This window comes from Engystomops pustulosus, chromosome 9, assembly GCF_040894005.1.
Source record: "Engystomops pustulosus chromosome 9, aEngPut4.maternal, whole genome shotgun sequence".
Taxonomy (NCBI): Eukaryota; Metazoa; Chordata; class Amphibia; order Anura; family Leptodactylidae; genus Engystomops; species Engystomops pustulosus.
Genome location: NC_092419.1, coordinates 86,258,757 through 86,283,169, shown reverse-complemented (window position 1 = coordinate 86,283,169; position 24,413 = coordinate 86,258,757). Strand labels below are relative to the sequence as shown.

Below are 24,413 nucleotides of genomic sequence, written 5' to 3'. Positions count from 1 at the left end.
GAAAAAGGAAGAAGGATGACTGGACAATAGTACAGTGAGTTATTGGACCGCTCCGACAAAAAATTAAAAGGAGACACGGCCGCATTTGGTGAAAAAGAAGGTGCAGTTTCACCACAATAACGCACCAGCACATTCATCCGGAGTTGTCGCCACCAAACTGCATGAATTGCGTTATGAATTGCTGCCGCACCCCACGTATTCACCCGATCAGGCTCCCTGCGACTTTATTGTTCCCTAACATAATAAAAATGGCTCGCGGGAAATTTTTTTTTAGCTCAAACGAGGAAGTCATCGCCACGTATTTTGGAGAGTTCGACAAATCCTATTTTTTGGAGGGGTTAAAAAAAAAATGGCAAGAATGTTGTGAAAAGTGTTTCTTTCTAAAAGGGGACCATGTTGAAAAAATGGCGTCTTCATTTCTAACACGGGTACTTATTGAACCGCCCTCGTAGGTATGGGAAGAGTTCATCTTTAGCCTCCTTATCTCTCTGAAGTGGAACAACCGCAGAAGCCTTTTAGATACTGTTCACTACAAGAAAGAGTTATTTAATGAACTACATTACATACGTCTGGACTATTCATTTCTCAAATAACACTTTTTAATTTTAATTTGAGAAATGAATCGTCCAGTTGTTTGTAATTGTTTCAAAGGTTTAGTTACTCTTTAAGTTGACCTTCCTAAAAAAGAGTGATCTGGGGTGGATTCTAACAAACAGGCTTCTTAGTACCCATCATATATATTGGGGAATTTAAAAAATGCTGCCAATTTAAAATACAGATATGGTAAATGTTAGTAACTAATGAGGATTTCAAGATTGTATGAAAATAATTCTTTCCTCAAAAATGGAGTGTAGGGGGGGTGGTGGGGATGCTGGCTGACCCCCTCATGAATACGGCCAACTGCTGCTCACAAGATAAGAGGATCCGACCTCTTATTTGGTAAGAGGTCGGATTGTTTTAAACAAACTTTTGCAACATACATTTTTTAATAAATGGCATAAATAGAAAGCTGCTGGGGAGAGGATTATGGGGGCATATTTGGTGGGGGTCTTTTTGGAGGGGTGACAGGTCCTCTTCAAAGTTTACCAACGTTATACTCAAATAATGTGAGATTAGTCTAAGCCCTAACCGTTGGTGTCCTTAAAAGGGGTTAAAGACAAAAAAAAATAATATCAAGATGTTTTATAAACAAATGTTTAATATTTACAGTACAAAATAAATTCTTAAAAGACTTAAAAAACTGTATATTCGTCATGGGCATTGATCCGTGTGTGGAATGGCACCACAATCCTGCCATGTTTTGATTTGTATACATTGGTATACACACTGTACAGGGACATGGGCACCAGATCGGTCGTGGACACGTTAAACCATACGCTTCAGGTTACCTGCAGATAGAGAAAAGGTCAAAACTACAACACTCAAGTTGGCTCAGCAAATAAATTCTAACAGTGTTTTAGTATCTGGAGTAATCTGGTCACATGACCAGGGCCATCTAATTTTTGCTTCTTATCATCACTGCAAATTTTCTTTTGTCGTCACTTTGATGTGCCCCGCCCCCACTTAAACAGTTAAAGAGAACCTGTCAACTCCCCAAAAAATGGGCGGGGCACATCAAAGTGACAACAAAAGATAAGAGGTGATTTGAACTTCCATTAATATATATGTATTGGAAATAGAAGAATTGTAACATATTGCTGAGAAAAGCGACTAGATACAGAGGAAGGGATTTATAGAATCATTGCACATGTGAAGTGGAGGAGCCGCCCAATGCAATGTCTAGGTCATGACTTTTACCTTTGATAGACTCTAAAATCTCCTGCACTCTTTGGGGATCATTTCGGTCAGGCCGACAGCTAGGTGTAATCTCCAGCACGTAATCTGGACCATACTCTGTAAAAAACTAAAAAAAAAAAAAAAGATATAAAGTTGTGTACCATATACCAACTAAAAACTGTTAAGACCGGCTTCTCTAATCAGAGTTGGTAAGGGCATCTACCATCAGTTTAGTGATAGTAGAGGTGTCCTAATTCTTCAGGACTTCTTTTATTAGAACGCTATATGCTGTGATTGCTGAAATATAGAGTTATAAAAGTTATGATAATTACCCTGGGGCACTCAGTCACACAAGGTCCTCAGGGAGCTTCATGTTTTAACTTATGCCCCCGTTGCACTACAGTCACCTGCCCTATGTGCTGTGGGGCGGCATATAGAGTTGTAATAAAAAGTACTTCTTATTAGGACACCTCTACCATCAAACCAAACTGATGGTAAATGTCCTTTAGAGGGGTTGTCCACTTAAAGCAAATTCCTGCAGATAATGGATATTGTTTGTGTAATGATAAAGTTTTACATTTTTCCAATACACTTTCTGTATCAATTCTTCACGGTTTCCAAGATCTCTGCTTGTTGTCATGCAACAGGAAGCTTCATCATTTACTTTATTTAGATAAACACCGGTCCATGGTCATGTGATGTCACACAGGTGCACGGCTCGTTATAACACAGTGTAATCAAAGCTGTGTGATCCTAACCAGCACCTGTGTGACATCACGTGACCAGGGATCGATGTTTATACAAAAGGAAGTAAACACAAGTTTCTTATAAAATGACAGCAAGCAGAGATCTAGAAAAGTCAGGATTCACACAGAAAGTATATTGGAAAATGTAATAACTTTTCATTACACAAACAATATTAATTATTTGGCATAATGTGCTTAAAGAGGACAACCTCTTTAAGGCCTCATATACACAATCATAAATGGTTGCTCACGGCAATGTGAACAGTCACGGGTCAGAGAGTTTACCATGTGTGCAAAATATAGAGCAGGTATATAGAGCAGGTCCTATTTTGGTGCCCATTTGCAGCCAAGTCGCTTAGCTCCTATGGAGATGGGAGGGTGTGGAGCGCTCACCCACCTACACTCGGCTGTAACGAGCCGCAAACTTCACAGACCATTTCTCAACATAGTAGGTGTGTGTAGCCAAATTGTGTGCGACTCCTACCTTAAAGGGAGCCAATCACTAGGATTTACTTTACCATCCAAGGTCGGATATAAAATGTCCTTTCTAGACACCCTCTCACATGAGATGGGTCACTCCAGAAGCCCTTATACTTGGTTATATAGCACCTAGAAGAATGCTTTCCAGCTTTCAGATCAAGCTTATGTTTCTTTGAGCTACAGAACCAGACATACAGGTAGTTAACAAATAGGCAAGAACTGCATTTCTGATCATATATTTAACAGTCTCTATCTCAGATTCTGTAACTTACAAAGCCATAAGGCATGATGCGACCTGAAAGATGATGTTCTTGTCTTTAATATGACACTAGATACTACAGAACGGAAAAAAGGGGCTCCTGAAGTGACACTCGTCCTGCAACCACTAAACTTGACTCATCTCAGCAAAAATGAGGTGAGAAGAGTCATATTTGCCTGACTTTGGTGGGACATTTTTTTGTATAGATGAGAGGTCACATAAAGGAGGGAATTCTAGAAAGAACATTCCATACTCTACCTGAGGAAACTAGAGGTTTAGTGGGATACAACTTGGTGACAGGTTCCCTTTAACCTAAACAATGAAATGAATGCCCTGACGATATTGGAACAAACTTTTAACAAACAAACTCTGAAAAAAAATGTTGCAGATTTGCTGCTTTATCATCCACTTGCCAACCATTACCTAAAAGACAGCACTAAGTGGCTTTACATGACTTGGGACACTCAGCTACACTTGCCTTACAGATACATGTGAGAGTGAGTATGAGTGGACACACAGATCTCGGACTACCTCATGGCAGGATAAACCTCACTTACTATTCCTGCTCCTCTACATCAAGCCCTGTCCTGGCACAATGTACCGCAAGTTCCTAAGGTTGTACACTAAACTTTTTTTCTTTCCAAGACTCTTTCAATAGAGAACAGGTGAAACTTATACCGGTTTGCAATTATGAAAGAATCCAGAGGTTTAATAACTTAAGAAAGACTTTGTTAAAAAAAAAAAAAACATAAAAAAGTAAAACACAAGGAGGGCAGCCAACAGATATGATGAAGAGGTAGGCTACCAAGTCAGGAGAACAAGGAGTCAGTATGTAAGCCATGTACAGAGGACGCTTTGTTTTATAGTGTCTGCTAACAAAACAAGCATTCACAAGCTTGGAAGGGCTAAAGTGATTAAAGATTAAATGTGCATCATTCAGGGCTCTCCCCTCCCAAAAAGCTTCAAAATTGGTCCAGGAATACTGTGTACCTCGTGGTCTGGGATTTCAGAAGATAAGACCCGGCCTAGGATTACTGCAGTCAGGTATGTCCAGCACCGAGCCGTATTGGGGAGATGGTATCCTCCTGAAATGAAGAAAAATTGATGTCAAGTAGGTGCCAAGGAGGCGAGAGCCCCGGCAATGGAGGTAATAGATAGCAGCAAAGTCAATAGGACATACAGCCAAAAACACTCAAATGTTACAAGGTGAAACATATAAATACATTGTTGCAAAGTGACACTGTGTTTGCTCTCAGGTGTAGCAAATACTTTCACCTTTTTATTTTATAAAATGGGAAAAGTTCTGCACTACTACAATAGATTTTTGGACATGTTTCCGTGTAATAAGAAAGCCTCCTAGAGTTTAATATTCCACACAAGCCCCAATAATATTTATAGATTTTTGTCACAAGTTGCTGAATGTACAGTATTTAATCAATGACAACTAGTGTAATCATTTCCCTGGTCTCGGTATGGTCTGCCATGTTCAGCACTATCCGGGCGCTGCCAGGCTGCGCATGTGACATCACCAACACCCAGCTGTCAGTGCATTCATATTCATTTCTGTAGTGTCACAGAAGAATGATAAAGATACAGGTCAGCACATCCACCTATAATCCCACAGAGGAAGAAATCCTTCCCGACTACAGCATGGCAGGAGTCAGAGTTGTAGAGTATAGAGGAGAGAGATGTAATGGTCATTAGGTAGTGATGAGAAAACACAGAACTGTGATGATTTAACCTCTTAGCGTTCTGCATCCAAGAGTGGGCTCCGATTGTGGGTGTTTAACACGTTATAAATGGCAGTGTCATCGTGATCGCAGTATTTAACGTATTTACCTGCTGGGGGTCTCTCCCCCATGATCCCCCCCCCCCCGCTGCGCCGTCTTTGGGGGCCGCCGATCGTTTCTATGACAGTCCTGAGTTCCAATAAGGACCCCACGGCTGTCCACAGGCAGTGCATAAGCTGACTGAGCTAATACCCTGCAATACACTAGTACTGCAGGGTATCATCATGAACCAGCAATCAGATGATTGCTTGTTCATGTCCCATGGTGGAGGTTAAAAAAAGTTAGTCAAAAAAAAAATTAAAAAGCCCAAAATCCCCATTAACACATAAAATGAAATATAATGTGAAAAAAAGGTAAAAAACATAACACAATCCCCACTCATATAGCGTCACTGCATCCGTAACAACTTGAATAAAAATAAATCATTACTGAACCAGCAGGATGAATGCCATAAAAAAGAAAACTAAAAAACCCACCAAAAAGTATGATTTGTAGCTACGGTACATCATCCCACAACAAAATGCAATAAAAATACACATATCTACTACAGAATGATACGGTTGCAAACATATCAACCAAAATTTACTACTAAGGTGAAGTACAATGTGTGACAAAGGCACAATCTTAAAATCATGGTAAGTTAATGTGTTCAAAAAGTTATAACCATAAAAGGGACACACGCCAGATTACAAATAAAGAGGCCGAGCCATGACGTACAAACTGGCTGCGTCTTGAAGGGGTTAATGAAGGTTTATAAGGATATAAGTATAATGACTTCACCTCCTCCAAGGATGAGAGTCGGCAGCTGCCACTGTAGGATGTACTTCAGACACTTCCCAATGCCCTCAGGGGTCATGTTGAAAGAACACATGGGGTCCCCTGCAATGGTATCCGCTCCCAACTGCAGAACCAGCGCCTCTGGGTTAAACGTTGTGAATACTTCCTTCAGCACGCTGGAAGAGAGACAACACTTTATACAAGAAAACCAAATTACCTGTAATAAACAGAAAGGCTAATAAGATAATGTGCTTCCGATGTTCATTTTGACTCACTGGGACAGATTTATCAGGGCTTGGACTCCAGAACTGGACAAGCCATCAAATAGTCACAATTCTGTCTAAGAACCCAAGTGGGTGGAGGGGAGTGGAGAGGAACCTGGGATAGAAGTGCCCGGCAGCACAGCAGAATTTATCAAGAGGGTGAAGCCTTACTTTTTTTTTTTTTGTTTGGTCATTTGTGTCCAATGAGAAAAAAATTAAAGGGATTGCACTTGCAACAATAAAAAAAAAAAAAAAAAAAAAAAAAAAAAAATTAAAATTCTAAAAGGTGAAAATCACCCCCTTATCCCTAGAACGGAAGTTTAAGAAGAAAAGAAAAGAAAAGGGAAAAAAACATAAGGCATCCATAACAATATATAAAAATGTTTATTTGCAGCGGGGAACCCTGCAATGGAAAAGAATACCCAAATATCTGAGCACCCACCACTTTTTCACCATTTCACCCCTTTTTATACTATATATACAAATTTGAATATAGTACGCGACATGGAAGCAATGAAAAGATCATCTCGTCCAGCAAATAATTAGACCATATACAGGTCTGCACAGCATAGTGTGGAAAAAATATTGGCATCAGAACATATGATTTTTTTAAAGATTTTTTTTAGAAATCTATTAAAAACTCATTAATAACTATAACCCAAGGAAAAAGACAAATACAGAGCCCACAAGAAAATGGCGCTAATGTGTTTTTTTTTTGCCAATTTCACCACATTTGGAATTTTTTTTTCGCTTCCCATTACACAGTATTCAATATGAAATAATGTCACTGGAAAGTACAATTTGTTATGCAGCTGTGTACATGGAAAAACGAATAGATGTATGGATTTTTAAAGTTGGGGAGCAAAAAAAATGAAAACAAAAACGGGCCAAGTTTTTAATGGGAACCTGTCACCAAGAGCTCCGTCATGTGTACCTTTCAAAAAAACCTCCCATCTCCTGCGTAGCTATCCCCCCCAGTCGAATTCTTGCGCCTACGTAGTCAGCATCTGTCCGAATCTGCAGCTGGCGCACGTGCTGATGGATCTGTAGACTGGGCGGTGCGCTCCGCATCCATTTGCGCATGCGCCAGATGTAGACCCAGACAGATGCTGACCACACCCCCACCCATGGGAAACCGCTCCTCACTAGCCACGCCCAGGAGAATGGGGACTAGTCTCTGGACTACAGTAGAGTATACTAAAAAGATGGGGTATAAGAATATGTACTACATCTGAAGTTAAGTAATTACAGTTTCAAGAAGGAAAGCAGATGTAATTTACGAAATTACAGAAGAATTTTATTAGAGTCAACAATACATAGATAAAAACATTTAAAAACCCACAAAACGGGTCAAAACTCAGGTCCCCCAGTATTCAAGTATTACCAAAATTCATAATTTTACAATAAATATTTAGTCATGCTATGGCGTATATTTGAACAATAAAGTGCATTAAGTCATATAAGGTATCGCATAATAGTTAAAGTGCAAAGTAGAATGGTTAAGCAGTATAAGTGCAAAAAATAGATAATAAAGTGCAATAGCAAAAACAAGTGTTACAAAGAGGTATTACCAGTCATCTAGATCCTGGGGGAGGAGGTAGGCATTCCTACCTCCTCCCCCAGGATCTAGATGACTGGTAATACCTCTTTGTAACACTTGTTTTTGCTATTGCACTTTATTATCTATTTTTTGCACTTATACTGCTTAACCATTCTACTTTGCACTTTAACTATTATGCGATACCTTATATGACTTAATGCACTTTATTGTTCAAATTTACTTTATTGTAAAATTATGAATTTTGGTAATACTTGAATACTGGGGGACCTGAGTTTTGACCCGTTTTGTGGGTTTTTAAATGTTTTTATCTATGTATTGTTGACTCTAATAAAATTCTTCTGTAATTTCGTAAATTACATCTGCTTTCCTTCTTGAAACTGGACTACAGTAGAGGTAAAGTTTGATCCAATTTATCTTTTTTATCAGTAAATGCCATTTTTACTACAAAAACTCTTTGGCAATGTATAAATGTATAGACTATTCTCTTTGGGAACATAAAGGACCCACAAATATGACTCCTGGTGACAGCTGCCCTTTAAGGGGTTGAGCAAAGCAAAAGAAAGCACAACATAAGAAAGACAAAAGGATATTTCTTACCCTTCACAGATCTGATAATATTTGTTGTCTGTGATACCATCCTGTAAGGGAACATTTACACTATAGTAGCGTCCCTTCCCTAAGCCGATGTCACTTACATCCCCTGTGCCTATAAAAGAAATAAACAACATTGTAAAAGGCAGGTAATGGAGTAGTAGGCACTTGTCCCTAATCTGACAAGGAATAGGGAGTCAAGTAGAATTTTGATAAACTGGAATAGCGCCAACATATTCCAGACCTCGGTACAGACTGTGATCACTCGCAATGTTACCCGTTCCCACTGACTATTACAAGCTACATTTTCCCAACTTAATCCCGATATTATTGCGATTTAATTGTTCAACAAAGTCACCAAACTGCGATCTGTCGCCTTCCCACAGTATTAATACGTCATCAATATAGTGGACGTATCGCTGTTCCCTGTCCGCTATAGCTGTGAGTGAAGAACGGTACCCGCCCACCATACAGTATCCTATGCCTCGCGCCTACGGGTCACTCATTGGAGTAAGCTTATCATAACCCAACAACTGGGAGGACGGTCTCTATTTTCTTTTCCCTATTGGTCAGCGGTGGAATGGATGGGAGGAGTTTAGTCTTTATATCCTCGGCAGGTTCACGCTGCGATCATAATTAGCCCAGACCCCTGATGAAGCCAGTTTACGTTGCGAAACATGTCGGGGGGCTAATTCAATATTTTAATTAGCAGTGTATCACTCTGGTCAGCCAGTGCTTCTACTAATTCTGGTGATCTATATCTAACCACGCTAGTAGCATAGCGCTATGAGTAGCCTAGAATGAGTATACAGCCTATGCAATCTCAGATTGCCATCTGAGCCAGTAAAGTGGCCACCTGAGGCAGCAGATTTGCAGCTTTTGATCAAAATCGCAAGAGAAATTCTGCGATCACTCACTCAGCATAGTCACATAGTGAGCCCATAGCGCAGTGATGGTGAACCTTTTAGAGACCGAGTGCCCAAACTACAACCAATATCCACTTATTTACTGTGAAGTGCCAATGTGGCATTTTAAGCAGTAACTTATTGCTACCTGTTCTTCCACTTCTTTAATTGTATCGGCCACCTGAGGCCACCAATACAGTTGAAAGAAGGTGGGCAAATTCAGACTCTCATTGTAGCTTCTCTCCAGGGTTTCTCTGTTTAGGAAGAATGGTGGGTCCAGCAGGATGACCTCCAAAGATAATGCAGTTCTTTTAACACCTTCTCACTTTTCAAGGAGTTCCAAACAGCCAATGAAGTGTCGCTGTAAAATAGTGCTGAGCGCAGCATCTCATAAGTTGCCTAGGGCTGCAGGAAGATTTAATGGATTTGGTCCTGTTTGGTGAACTCTGTCCTGGGGTGATGGCCTGAGTGCCCACAGAAAGGGCTCTGAGTGCCACCTCTGGCACCCGTGCCATAGGTTCGCCACCACTGCCCAAGCCCATTATTCACTTATACAAATACTCTTGTCCGCATTTTAAACAGACACAACACTAGTAAATCAAGCCTGGCCACATGAGACTAGGGGAGCGTATGACACTGTTTTTAATCACAATACCAGTTTGAGCACCCTGTAATACGATTCACTATAAGAACAGTCCTTATTATCAGATACTAATTAAAAGTTACGTTTTAATAACACTTTCCTGTGTCTGGATATGGGAAATCTAGTTTGCCAGTGGCAAATTTGTAAAAAATATTGTAGTGCAGGAGGAAGCCGGTCGATTATAACCTCAGATTTCAGCTATACAAGGGAACAGTGTAAATCTGTATATCTAACCCTGCCCTGTCCACAATACATCTAGGTAGAAACCCTCAAGCCACACCACAACACAAGGCAATACATGGCAGAACCATGCCAGGCGCTCACTGCCACTGAAGTAAAGCATCAATAGCGTCCAGTGTTGAAGTGGAAACAAAGTGAATTTTTGTGAAAGAAGCGCGCTCTGTTCCTGACATGCGAATCTCTGACTGCAATCCTTTGGAAGAGCACAGAAAGAAAGGATCTCTGGGGCGAAGTCAAGAAGAATGAAATCCTTTTTAGAAAGACAAACAGAAGTGTAGACTTCTTCATTGTAGTATTTGTTTTGTATCCTGATACCGATACTATTACGTGATAGCAAAAATAAAAGGAATTGCCAGGACTTCAACTGCAGGTGGAGATTTCCCAGGCGCTGGAGCATTTCAGTCATAGGTAAGTACCAAAGTTTTTATATTTTTCTCCGGCTACATACACATGAACGTGTGGTGGCTATGGCAAGTCGGGCACACGTCTGGTGCGCTGGTGCATCCATAGAGATGCACTGTTATGGACATGCACACGGGGAAAGGACATGTCATATCTTTTCCTCGTGTAGGGAGCGCCGTATTGCTCCATGCACCTATTGCCCTCTATGGGACATGCAAGCTTGCGGCCCTATATAAACGTTCCCCATACGACCATGAAAATGAAGCCATATAATGATTTCAGACAGTGGGGGTGGATTTATGTACAAACTGACTCGTGACCATTTCGAGTTTCATTAATCCGGTCCTATACTTAGTTAGCAGTCTAAAGAGACAGATTCAAAATCAAACCCCACACTGAGGATAAATCTGTTCCCACGCATTTCTAAGCAATTTCACCAAAATCTTGCAGTGTTATGCATCCCCGGTCTTTTGTCTGATTTTGTGAAGGATTCACTCATCTTACTTGCCTGGTATTTCGGATCCATCCAAATTTAAGACAAAAGTTTAAGAAGTTGGAATTCCATGATAAACTACTTACCTGGAAAAAATCCAGGAGAAAATTTGTGTAACGAAACGGTCATAACTTTAGACGTAAAGCTAAAAGCGTCTTCCACTCCTGAAACAAAAAACACAAATCAGATGAATGAACATCCATCTGTCACTGGAAATCACACATGGATTTGATAACCTACTAATTAAAGGGGCTTTTCATTCACAAAAAGTTAATCCTCAACCAGTGGATAGGGGTTAACTTGCTAATAGGCGCGGGTCACAGTTATGTGATCCCCAAGGATGTACCCCAAATGAACAGAGCGGATAGTCACACAAGTGACCTGCTGCTCTATAAAATTCTATGGCACCAATGGAGAGCTACATAACTGAGCGCTGTACTCTGCTATCTCCGTCAGTTCCATAGAAAGTGAATGGAGCGGTAATGTGTATGTGTGTCCAGACGCTTCATTCTTTTGGAGTTCAACGGACCCCCATTCTTGTACACCATAGGGCCCCATCAATAAGAACCCCACTGATAAGTAAGCCCCTATGGTGTGGATAGGGGTTAACTTGTTGTTACTGGACAACTCTTAAGTTATCAATAAGCAAGGAAAGTAAGCAAGACTTAAAGGCTCCATACCCCTCTGCTGACAGAGCAGACATGTTGAGTTCAGTTCTGGTTGCTCAGTGTTTGGGCTGCTCATTGCGAGTTTAACTGAACAAACTCACCGGCCTTATGCATTTGAAAAGACAGAAATGTATTGACTCAGAACCAGCAAAAGTGAAGTAAAATACTTCTTACCGTCCCCGTGATGTAAATCCAGATCGATATACAGCACTCTGTCATATTTTTGTCGAAGCTTTAAAATGCCCAAAACGGCATCATTAAGGTAACAGAATCCCGAGGCCTCATCTCTAAAGAGAAAGAAAGCAAATATATAAATGCCTGCCTAGATAGAAGCTACAGCTTAGAAAGTCAACAAAATGTATAAATGCCCACTCCCCCCCCAAAAAAAAGAGAATCATCACAGAGGATTTATTGATACTTTCATCAATACAATTAATCTTCAGTGAAAACCCACTTTTTGGCAAAACGCTATAACTTATATCTCCCATTAGACTTCTTCAAACTGAATTTACCCCGGGGCTCCCACAATGCCTACTTCTTAGCATGATGCCAACCACCTGGCCAGTTAATGGCAATGCGGGCTTTGCCTTCCATGAGGTGTTCCGCAGCAGAAAGTGTCGCTCCTCCTACAGCCGCAGCATAGTCATAGATGCCTTCAGTGATGGGACAGTCATAGCCTGAAAAGTTATATTAATACAATCATAAATTAATGGCAGTGCAGCTTCAGCTTTCTTTATTTTCATGTAAAGCTTAACATACAAACATACTTCTATCAACTACTAGTGCATGCAACCTTAGAAATCTACCATCAAACTCCATCCTGATAAACCAGGGACACTTACTCACAGATCCAGGCACTGGGACTGTGGTTATTGTCTTATATTTGTTATCCATGGCCTCCTTCCTTCTAAAATAAGCTTTTAAAATTATGCCAATGAGTTTGAAGAAATTGTTCTCATATTTGCTACTCTGGCCTCCTTACTTCTAAAATTAACTTTAAAATTCTGAAGTGCTTTTAGGAGATTCTTTTGGTGCTGCAGCTTCACAGGCTGTTAGACTGTGTTCCCCTCCCTCTGCCTGTTGTAATCTCATGGGAGCAGAGGAAGTTTCAACACACAGTGGGAGGGGGGTGGGGGTGGAGTGCACTGCCGCACACTGTAACAGCTTGTGAATCTGCAGCATAGAGGGACTCTGGTAATGCCACACAGAGCCCTTCAAGCTCATTGCCATAATTTTAAAAGTTGATTTTAAAAGAAAGGAGGCAATGGATAACAAATATAATTAGATCATCACAGTCACGGTACTGGGATCCATGAGTAATTTTACCTGGTTTACCACGCTTGATTTTGATGTTAGATTTCTTTAATTTTTAATATTTGAAGATTCCTTACTGACATAAATTATGGAAACAAAAAAATGTGTTTGTAATGCTGCTCCGGGCGTTATTATCAATGACAATATATTACAACAAAGCTTCCCCTTCCACAGGGGAGGGGGAATATATAGATGGACCCCATTAGTATATGAACCGATGGTGGCTAGGGAATTAATTGCTAAATTTAAACTCCAAAAGTCGCACGGCCAGCGACCACAAATACCCTTTAGCCACCAGGGTTAAATGATAAAAATTAACTTTTATTAATTTTATATTAAGAATTTGTGAACAACGGAACACTCTTTAAAATCAACAAGCAGACAGTATGAGAAAGGGTCAATGGAGTAGGATTCTACTGGGATGCTCCATGGGACCTGTAGTGTAATATCTTCCTATGGGGAGATTGATCAGTTCAGCAAATTTTGGAGTTTAAAATTATCAATGACAAGGCGCCACAGACCTAGGACCAGTGTACACCCAATCGATGGCCTGCTGCTTTATCACTGCTGTGACTTCGTTTTTTCATTCGATAAAGGTGACAGATCTTAAACCCCACCAACTGCACACCTTCTATCCTGGTCATATTGAACCAAAATCTTCCCTGAGGAGCTTTAAATCCCCTAAATAGTCCTAGTGATATTGTTTAAGTGTATGAGCTCATCTGCCACGGATTTCCAGAATGAAATGACTCTAGAGCTCTGCATAAGGTTCACCAAGAATTTTCCATGTAAAAATGTTTCAGACTGTCTATGCCGGCTGTGATCAGACTAAAACAATGCTGTAATAAAACTGTGATTATTCACCAACTATAACACAACCAATATTTGCATCACAATACAATCTCTCTTATTCCAGGATAAAGTAGGCATGGAAATGTTAATAACCACACAGCCTCTGCGATGCTCTAAAACATCTTTAATGAATATTGTTTATCGTCTTTGACTTCTACCAAGCCCTTCCTTTTGCATTTTCATCCACGTACGGCTGGCACCACACTCGTTGTGTGAAAAACTGACTGAGCGCTGGTCGGATTTCACAAACCGAGCACAGAACATCATAGTGATCTATAGCATCAGTAGTGCTCTACTACTCACCTAGCCCAAACTCAACTGTTTCAGGCTCATCATTGTCTCCTTCTTCGCTCACCTTCCGGAGGTGCTGTAAATAAGAGTCTGTATGAAATGACGCCATTTCTTCCATTGTAGCAACTTTAGGCTTCACGACTCTTAGAAATAAAAAAAAATAAAAAATAATCAAGTAATTAAAAAATTACCAAGCAAAAAAACAATGAATGAAGACACTAAGTTATATGTAAAACCCCATCCCTTAAAGGATTTAAGGACTGTATTTCCATCTATTGGGCTGCGCAAGCTCATCATCCCAACAACCTCTTAGAATGGAGTACTAGTCACCGCAGGATGGAGGCTAAACGTCTGATCTACAGGTGTCCGTACACATGGACCTGACAGGGCGCGTTCACACGTTGCGTTTCGGTTGCGTTTGAAACGCATATATAACAGCTGATGTGAGGCAATTTGCCTAATTACATTAACGTTTACGTTTGTAAACGCAATGTTAACAATGCGTTAACAAAACACATGCGTTGACGCTTTGTTAACATGCGCGTTAACATCACATTTACTATGTGTTTTGTAAACAGAAACGTTAACAGTGATGTAATTAGGCAAATCACCTCTCCTCAGCAACGTGTGAACGCACCCTAAGGGTAAGGGCTGTTTCACACAAACGTGTGCAGTCTGTGTCGCATGGTGGCACAATCGCACGGGCTACACACAGAAGATGGGAGTCCCTGCATCATATAGAAATATAACACAAGGACGTTCCCCCTGCCAGCCGTAACTGTTGCACGGGAACTATATCAACTATTACAGTTCTGGCACAGCTGCTTGGCTGGCAGAGGAAACGTCCTTGTGTTACATTTCTATATAATGCAGGGACCCCCATCCTCTGCGTGTAAGTGTGAAACAGCCCCAAGATAAACAGGGGTCACAAGTTTCCCTGAGCCTCTCACAATAGAGCGGATGCGTGACCACTGCTACATACACTTATATTAATGGTGTTGTAGAAAGTAAGAGTCATAGATGATGCACACTACAAAGCTGGTATAAGACGAGTATATCATAAGAGACCAGAGTTTTAATAACCATTGCTGCTCTTAGCATCACAAATGTAGACATTATTTACCGTATATACTTGAGTATAAGCTGACTCGAATAAAAGCAGAGGCACATCATTTTACCACAATGTAATGAGGGGGGAATGTAGCCGCTACTCTTCAATAAAGGGGGGGGGGGGGCACCTACGGAGCAGGCAGGGTAGATGTTCTTCAGAGTGCATGAAATAGCAAAATAATTCAAAAGGGCTCTGGTAATGCCCCCTCCTAGAGCACTTCTGCATCATTATCAGAAATATAAAACTTTATTTTATGAGAAAACACTTCTATATAAACATGTGTCTACAATAGCGCTACCAGGAGCTACCACTCAGCAGTATTGGTTACTACAAGTCAAAATAAATGGTAGATTTTTCTTTCACTGGCTACATTACTGCCATGACTTGGGCCTTACCTCATTGCCCTGAGTAGTCCATAGGCTTCTATCAAGGAGTGCACCATGCTGGCCTAATAGGAAAAGTTAGCAGACAGTATAGTTATTAACTCTATTAGCTATTACTAGTTATTAACTAGAAGTTGCAATAACGCCAGTACAAGCTTCTCAGGCGATTTTTTACGCTGTGCATATTAATACGTATAAGATTTTCTCTCAACTTCCACCACAAGCTTGTCAAAATCTTTCTGAAATGTTACTTGTCATACTACCTGGAATGACAGGGACCGAAAGACTGCAGTCCAGCAAGTTACTATTCAGAGTAGGCTGCTTATGGTAAGGTTACGTGGCCCTCCTTGTGCGGCAGTGACCGGGGCGGTGATAACGGAGGACTGTGTGATCTGGACAAGCAGCGGCTCAGAAAGATTTCAGCAGGTTAGAGGGGTGTGAGAGAGTTCGTGGTGAGACCACACAGAAGGATGTTGCAGTACTGCAGGCGGGAGAGTATGAGGGCATGGACTAGTAATGTTGTTGAGAAAGGATCTGCTGAGAGTTGTGGAGGTGGTGGCAGCTGCTTGTAGTCAGTAATATGAAACAGAATCAACCCTTTAAAATAAGGCACATGGGGTGGGGTTATGCTTTCTGATACAAGTGACAGAGCCGGAAGCAGACAGCTCCATTCACTTCAATGAGAGGAGCCTGCAGTGAGCCAGTAAGGCCACTATATAGTGATGGCGCTGTCTGCTCTCCCCTGTAATATGTATCCACCAGCTGATCGACATCAGGAAACCCCTCCTTTATATGGCAGCTATCAGTAATCCGGATGATGACTCATTCACAGCACAGCACAGGATTATCAAATAGCTGTATCTGCCGCCATAATCTCCTTACCCGGCGCGGCACCTTGCTATGCACAGTGTCACACAGCTGCACGTATTCGGGGCTGTAGATATAAACCGGGGGCAGCGCCTCCTCCATGCCGGGGCAGACGCACAGAGCACCTAGGAAGCGAGATGTCCGCTCTCCTAATTCTTCCCCATACAACAATGCCCTGCACTAAGCTTCCGCTCTCTAATCTTCGATACTGCGGGTAGTACCAGACCTTGCTTTATGGGCATGTAGTGTACACAATGGTTACTCAGACTGGTTTACTTGATACACATAATGTAATGGAGTTTAAGATTTACACAGCATCACTAAAGGTCCAGCGGTGACAAAATGGGGGTCATTTACTAAAGGCCCGATTCGCGTTTTCCCGACGTGTTACGCGAATATTTCCGATTTGCGCCGATTGTACCTGAATTGCCCCGGGATTGGATTGTGGCGCATCGGCGCCAGCATGCGCGCGACGGAAATCGGGGGGCGTGGCCGAACGAAAACCCGACGTATTCGGAAAAACCGCCGCATTTAAAAACCGAAAAAGTGTCGCTTGGGGAGCGCTTACCTTCACTTGGTCCGAGGTGGTGAATTCCGGCGCGATGAGATGACGACTTTCAGCGCAGCAGCGCCACCTGGTGGACGGCGGAAGAACTACATTCATAAATCCCGGCCGGACCCGAATGCAGAGCAGAGAACGCGCCGCTGGATCGCGACTGGACCGGGTAAGTAAATGTGCCCCAATGTGTCGTGCTTTACAATGGCTCAGGGAACATATGCAGGAGAGAGAGCGACAAAAAGACCCGTCCCCTTTTTTCTCCACCCGCAAGCATAATATAATTTCTATCCTTCATTTTGTGAGCCCCCTGTCCTCCAGCCTCCTCCTGTAGTCTCCTGTCCTCCAGCCTCCTCCTGTGACCCCCTGTCCTCCAGCCTCCTCCTGTAGTCTCCTGTCCTCCAGCCTCCTCCTGTAGTCTCCTGTCCTCCAGCCTCCTCCTGTGACCCCCTGTCCTCCAGCCTCCTCCTGTAGCCTCCTGTCCTCCAGCCTCCTCCTGTGACCCCCTGTCCTCCAGCCTCCTCCTGTAGCCTCCTGTCCTCCAGCCTCCTCCTGTATCTCCTGTCCTCCAGCCTCCTCCTGTAGTCTCCTGTCCTCCAGCCTCCTCCTGTGACCCCCTGTCCTCCAGCCTCCTCCTGTAGCCTCCTGTCCTCCAGCCTCCTCCTGTGACCCCCTGTCCTCCAGCCTCCTCCTGTCCTCCAGCCTCCTCCTGTGACCCCCTGTCCTCCAGCCTCCTCCTGTATCTCCTGTCCTCCATCCTCCTCCTGTGAGCCCCTTTCCACTATCCTCCTCCTGTGACCTCCAGCCTCCCATTGTGCTCTCCCATCCTCTATCCTCCTCCTGTGACCTCCTGTCCTCCAGCCTCCCATTGTGCTCTCCTGTCCTCTATCCTCCTCCTGTGGCCCCCTGTCCTCCAGTCTCAAATTGTCTTCTGGCCACCTCCTCCTGCAGCCCCCTATCCTCCAGCCAACCCCTGTCCTCCAGCCGCCTCCTGGTAAACACTATATATTAGTGGTGGCGAACCTATGGCACGGGTGCCAGAGGTGGCACTCAGAGCCCTCTCTATGGGCACCCACACCATAACCCCACTGCAGACTCAAGGCTTCTTGCAGTCCCAGGCAGCCCAGGACCCTAGAAGGAAGCTACAATGATGACCAAAGCTTTTTCTCCTTCTTTCTACTGTATTGGTGTCCTCAGGTGCCTATACAATTTAAACTTGACAGAGCAGGGAGTAACAAGTTACTGTTTAAATTGTCACATTGGCACTTTGTGAAAAATATGTGGGTTTTGGATGTAGTTTGGGCACTCGGTGTCTAAAAGGTTTTCCATCACTGCTATATATATACACACCCCAAAAAATGGTAAAATGGTTTTCAACAATAGGGGATACCAACCCCAAAATGGTATCACTGGAAAATACATCTAATCCTGCCCAAAAAATTGCCCACACATGGCCCCACTAACAGAAAAACTTAAATGTTATAGCCTACAAAAGGCACTTATGAGGAAACTTAAAGAGGACCTGTCACCCCAAATTAGTACCCCCATCCAAACATACCTACTGAATTTACTCCCCGGCCCCTTTCTAATGCTGCCCATTTCAAAGTCCTGGCATTAATCAAACTTCAGTAATTGGCGCTATAGCATATGACACCTAACATACTTGATGTCCGATCAACGGACAAGCAGTCCAGCTTATTCATTAGGGGGCCGTCCAGGCACTCCTCTTCTCCACAGGCCGCCACTCCCCCAGGCACCAGTTCTTTTCATATGCACTAGATGCCGGCGATCGTGGCATCCAGTGCGCAAGCACTGCTGGCGTGCGCGCACAACGGGACAATTGGAGCCCGGGAAAGTGGCGACCTGTGGAGAAGAGGAGTGCCTGGATGGCCCCCTAATGAATAAGCTGGACTGCTTGTCCGTTGATCGGACATCAAGTATGTTAGGTGTCATATGCTATAGCGCCAATTACTGAAGTTTGATTAGTGCCAGGACTTTGAAATGGGCAGCATTAGAAAGGGGCCGGGGAGTAAATTCAGTAGGTATGTTTGGATGGCGGTACTAATTTGGGGGTGACAGGTCCTCTTTAAAGAGAACCCGTCATGCAAAATAACCCCCTAAGCTAAATATATTTTCATAAACTGCCATTAGAAATCATTGCCTCTATCCCTTCATTGTCCCTCTACATGCCTGTAAACCTAAGCAATGAGGTCCTAAAGCTGTATACAAATGACCTGTGAAATGTCCAAGGAGTCATTAGCATATTCAAGCTGTCCAGCTTATTCATGAGTAGGAGGAACAGCCACACCCCCAGTGCTTGAGTGACAGCTGCTCCATGTAATGGCTGCTCCACGTGCTTGCTGGTGGCCACGCCTCCTGCAGCCTGTGTGTGTATAGGAGAGATACAACAGCTCCAGGATGCAGCCATGTTATAGCAGAACATGTCAGGTACTTGTGTAGCTGATGTCTGTGTATTAGGAGGATGCAGCATGTCAGCAGATGCAGCACAGACACTAGCAATGCTTTACTATACATTACACACAGACATGAGCAGGGGGAGGAGAGGGGAGGGGTAACAGTGGTGACATCACTGCCTCTGACCATGTGACCATCCTCATTTACATAATAAAGAATAGATGATTTTATAATGATTAATGTATGAATTGACTAGATAAAGGCTGGGATGGAACCTTGTGAGCTGCTCCAACAGGTAGTGGTGACAGGACTAGTGACAGAGGCCTGATGACAGGTGTCCTTTAAATCCACTATGTTCTATAACAGGGGTCAGGAACCTTTTTGGCTGAGAGAGCCATGAACGCCACATATTTTAAAATGTTATTCCATAAGAGCCTACAATATACACATGCCCCCCAGTAGATAGGTAGCCGCAGCAAATGCCCCCCGGTAGATAGGTAGTCTCAGTGTCACGGGTGCCCCTGCGATCTACGTCTGGGATCACAGGCACACCCGTGCCCCTCTCCGTGGTGGCGCCCCTTTCCGAACTCACCTCTCCATGTTCCTGCTCCAGTCCGAGCTGGCCAGCGCGCACTCCGGCACTCGCAGATTTAAACCGCCGCTGATTGGCACTACCCACTTCCCAGGTTCCTATAAAGACCGGTGGCTCCCAGCATTCCCTGACGGATCTTAGTGCTTCTTGCCTATAAGGAAGATTTCTACAGTGTTTCCTTCCCAAGTGTTGACCTCCCGTTGTTACCCCGGGCCTGTTCCTGATGTTGCTCCTTTGCTGCCAGGCCTGATCTCTTGCTCCGTCCCTGACCTCTCATAATTGCCATCTGCCTTGATCGTCTGCCTATTCCTGACCACGATACTGCCTAGTGATCCTGTACCTAGACCTTGGCTGCCACTGTCGACAAGTCGCGCCTGTGGAACGAGCTGGTGGTACCACACTGCAGCAAGACCATCCTGCTTTGCGGCGGGCTCTGGTGAAGACCATGTAGATGCAGGTGTCTAGTTACATCATCGTCCGCAGTGGTCCAGAAGGTTCACTACTCCAAATCCTGACACCCACCACATGCCTCCCAGTAGATAGGTAGTCCTAGCACATACCCCCAGTAGATAGGTAGCCACAACACATGCCCCCAAGTAAATAGGTAGTCACAGCACATGCCCCAGTAGATGGGTAGCCACAGCACATGCCTCCCAGTATATAGGTAGCCACACCACATACCCCCAGTAGATAGGTAGCCACACCTCATACTCCCAGTATAGATAGCCACAGCACATGCCCCCAAGAAGATAGGTAGCCACAGCACATGCTTCCAGTAGATAGGTAGCCACAGCAAAAAAAAAAAAAAAAATTAACTTCCCAGCGCTCCCTGCAGCCAGCTCCTCATTGCTCCCACGATCTTCTCTTTGACCCAGGCGATGGCACCTGGGTTATACAAAGGACGTAGGCAGCGGTAACATTGCTGCCTGTGTCCAGTGATCAGTCTAATAGACACACAGCAGCCATCGCTATTTATTAACCCCTAGGCGCACCACGACGTTATACTACGTCCCCGGGGCTAGATGTTTAGCGCACCGGGACGTAGTATAACGTCCAGCTTCTGGGACCGGCTCACGAACGGAGCGGTACCAGAAGCAGCGGCTGTCAGCTGTCTATCACAGCTGACACCGCGCTGTAACACCCGCGATCGGAGCCGACTCCGATCGCGGGTGTTAACCCCTTACACGCCGCGGTCAAGCATGACCGCGGCGTGTAAGGGTGTTCCTGCTGTGGATCGGATCCCCCGTGCCGCTTACCGGGGGATCCGATCCTCTTCCGGGCAGCTCCGAGGACTGGCATGTGCCCCGGAGCTGCCCGGTCTCCATGGCAGCCAGACCCCTTCCAGGTCTGACTGCAAACTGTCTGAGCATGCGCAAGCTTGCTCAGACAGTTTACACTGCTCTACAATAAAATAGTATTGTAGAGCAGTGTATTGGACTTAAACCAGTGATCAGAGCATCACTGGTTTAAGTTCAAGTATGTATAAGTAAAAAAAATGCAAAAACAGTTAACACTACACATTATAATAAATAAAAAATAAATACATAAAATATAAGCCCCTAAAATGTCACTTTCCCATAAAAACACTTAATAAAGTATAAAAAACATAAAAACACAAAAAAAAACCTGCATATTTGGTATTGCCGCATCCGTAACAATCTGCACAATAAAACAGAATTGTTACTGGACCTGCACGATAAACGCCGGAGGAAAAAAACGCAAAAAACTTTCCGAAAAAAGATAATTTTTAATTAATACCCTATAAAAAATGCTCTAAAAAGTGATTTAAAAAATTTTATGCACTCTAAAATAAGCCCACTAAAAAGAACAACTGTTCTCGCAAAAAATAAGCCCCTAACCAGATTTGTCAGCCAAAAAATAAAAAAGTTATGCATATAAAAAGATGGTGATGCTAAAATGAATAAGATTTTCTCCAAATTAGTTTTTATTCAGTACAATTGAATAAAATACACAAAACCCCCACATATTTGGTATCCCTGCGTCCGTAACAATCCGTATAATAAAACAGAATTGTTATTAGATCCGCAAAGTGAACCCCGTAAAAAACAACCTAAAAAAACTCTCTCTGAAAAAGATGATTTTTTATTAATGCCCTTTAAAAATGCTCTAAAAAAAGGGATTTTAAAAAGTTACGCAATCTAAAATAAGACCACTAAAAAGAGCTATCATTTTTGCAAAAAATAAGCCCTTAAACAGATTTGTGAGGTGAAAAATAAAAAAGTTATACATATGAAAGACGGTGATGCTAAAATTAACAACAATTTTGCCAAATTACTTTTTATTCAGTAAAAATGGTAAAAAATAAAAAATATATATAAATGAACTATTTTCATAATCGTGGCGACCCATAGAATAAAAATAATATACTATTTTTATGGTATGGTTAACGGCCAAAAAAAAAAACACATAAAAATTTTCCTAAAAATTGATGATTTTCATTTCCTCCACCAACAAAGAGTTAATTAAATCTCACCAATTAGCTGTAGATGCCCCAAAATTACCTACCAGAAAAGTGCATCTCATGTGGCAAAAGAAATAAGCCCCTATAGGTCCTCATTAAAAAAAAGAAAAAAATTATAGCCTGTACAATGTGACATAGCAAATCTGATCTGGATGGCGCCTGCTTCCCTTCTATGCCCGGCCGTGCGCCCATACAGCAGGTTACCACCACATATGGGGTATCCGTGTACTCGGGAGGAATTGGGTAACAAACTTTGTGGAGCCTTTTTTAATTTAATCCATTTTAAATGTTTAATTTTCCACCCAAAATGAGTGTGTTGTGAAAAAATATTACAATTTGCAGACTCCACCTCCGTTTTGTTTTAACCCCTATAAAACACGTAAAGGGTTAACAAACTTCTCAAAAGTGGTTTTTCATACGTTGAGGTGTGTAGTTTCCACAATGGGGTAATTTACGAGTCTCACTATTATTTAGGCCTCTCAGTGTCAATTAGAAGTTGAGCAGGTCCATCTAAATACGGGTTTTGGCGATTTTACAAAAAATGTGAAAAATGGCACCCAAATTCTGAGCCTCATAACATTCTAGTAAAATATGTGGAATCTTAAAAAACCATGCCAACATAAAGCAGACATTTGGGAAATGTGAGTTATGAATTTATTTGGGTGCTTTGACTATCTGCATCAAAAGTAGAGAATTTAGAACGTTGAAAATAAAGAATTTTTCAAAATTTTTGCCAAATTTTGTTTTTTTTTCATAACTAAACACAAAAGATATCATCCAAATTTTTAAACTAATTTGAAGTACAATGTGTCACGAGAAAACAAATCTCAAAATCCCCTGGATATTTCATAGCGTTCCCACGCTATAACCACTTATAGTGACACAGGGCAGATTTGAAAAATGGGGCCGCGTCCTTTAGGCCTAAAGATGCTGAGTCCCCTAGGGCAGTGATGGCTAACCTATGGCACTGGTGCCAGAGGTGGCACTCAGAGCCCTTTCTGTGGGCACTCAGGCCATCACCAGAGATGACTCCAGGTATCTTTCTGCAGTCTCAGACAGCCCAGTACTTGCTGTACAAAGAGGTATTTTAAAGTGACAGCTCTACCTGGTACTATTTTCTGCTTTATTGGTGTCCTCAGGTGCTTGTATCAATGAAAACTGTGACAGAGAAGGGAGTATAAATCACAAATTAAATTTCGGTGTTGGCACTTTGCAATAAATAAGTGGGCCTTTGTTGTAGTTTGGGCACTCGGTCTCTAAAAGGTTCGCCATCACTGCCCTAGGGGTTAAAGATCTGTCTGAGAGCCAGATGCAGCCAACAACAGAGCCATATTTGGCTCCCGAGCCATATGTTCCCTACCCCTGTTCTATAAGATAAATTGGCAGCTGCAGGGCCTACATTACCTTCTGCGCCTCACTGTGCGCCCAATCAACAAGTAATATCCACATATGGGGGATCTCCGTAATCGGGAGAAGTTGCATAACAAATTCTAAGATGGGTTTTCTTTTTATCTTTTGGAAAGGTGTAAATTTTAGGGCTAAATGAATGTAGTACCAACAACATTCATTTAGCTAATTCTAAATTTAAAGGGGTTTTCCCCATGAATACAAGTTAGGCCCTTTCCACAGGTTAGGGTCTAACCTGCTGATCGGTGGGGGTCTCATTGTTGAGACAGCCCTCAGATCACGCAAACAAGGGGTACGATGGGGTCCCATGTACCTCTGTCGGACACCTCGTTGTTCTGTCAGACTAATGGAGCAGACGGCCGTGTATGACGATTCTGCTCCATTAATCTCTTTGGAGCTGATGGAGATTGCCGAGCACAGTGCTCGTCAATTTCCATCAGCGCCATTGAGATACACTCACCGGCCACTTTATTAGGTACACCTGTCCAACTGCTCATTAACACTTAATTTCTAATCAGCCAATCACATGGCTGCAACTCAGTGCATTTA

At 42.7% G+C, this 24,413-nt stretch overlaps 1 protein-coding gene across 4 annotated transcripts; it reads right to left on the bottom strand.

Moving 5' to 3' along the window:
* Positions 1 to 1,178: 1,178 nt before the first annotated feature.
* On the bottom strand, positions 1,179 to 16,631 carry HDAC8 (histone deacetylase 8). 4 transcript variants are annotated; one of them, XM_072123600.1, is made up of 11 exons: positions 16,428 to 16,626; positions 15,558 to 15,610; positions 14,064 to 14,194; positions 12,130 to 12,271; positions 11,769 to 11,881; positions 11,013 to 11,090; positions 8,250 to 8,358; positions 5,832 to 6,004; positions 4,252 to 4,346; positions 1,798 to 1,903; positions 1,179 to 1,388 (listed from the first exon to the last, which is right to left on the bottom strand). In XM_072123600.1, exons 1-11 carry the CDS (start codon positions 16,512 to 16,514, stop codon positions 1,366 to 1,368), a joined length of 1,110 nt encoding a protein of 369 aa, XP_071979701.1. In that variant the 5' UTR covers positions 16,515 to 16,626; the 3' UTR covers positions 1,179 to 1,365. The 4 variants fall into 4 exon arrangements, with proteins under 4 accessions (XP_071979701.1, XP_071979702.1, XP_071979703.1 ...); XM_072123601.1 differs by lacking the exon at positions 16,428 to 16,626 and adding an exon at positions 15,759 to 16,226 and having other exon boundaries at positions 15,558 to 15,612; XM_072123602.1 differs by lacking the exon at positions 16,428 to 16,626 and adding an exon at positions 15,809 to 16,226.
* Positions 16,632 to 24,413: the final 7,782 nt, after the last annotated feature.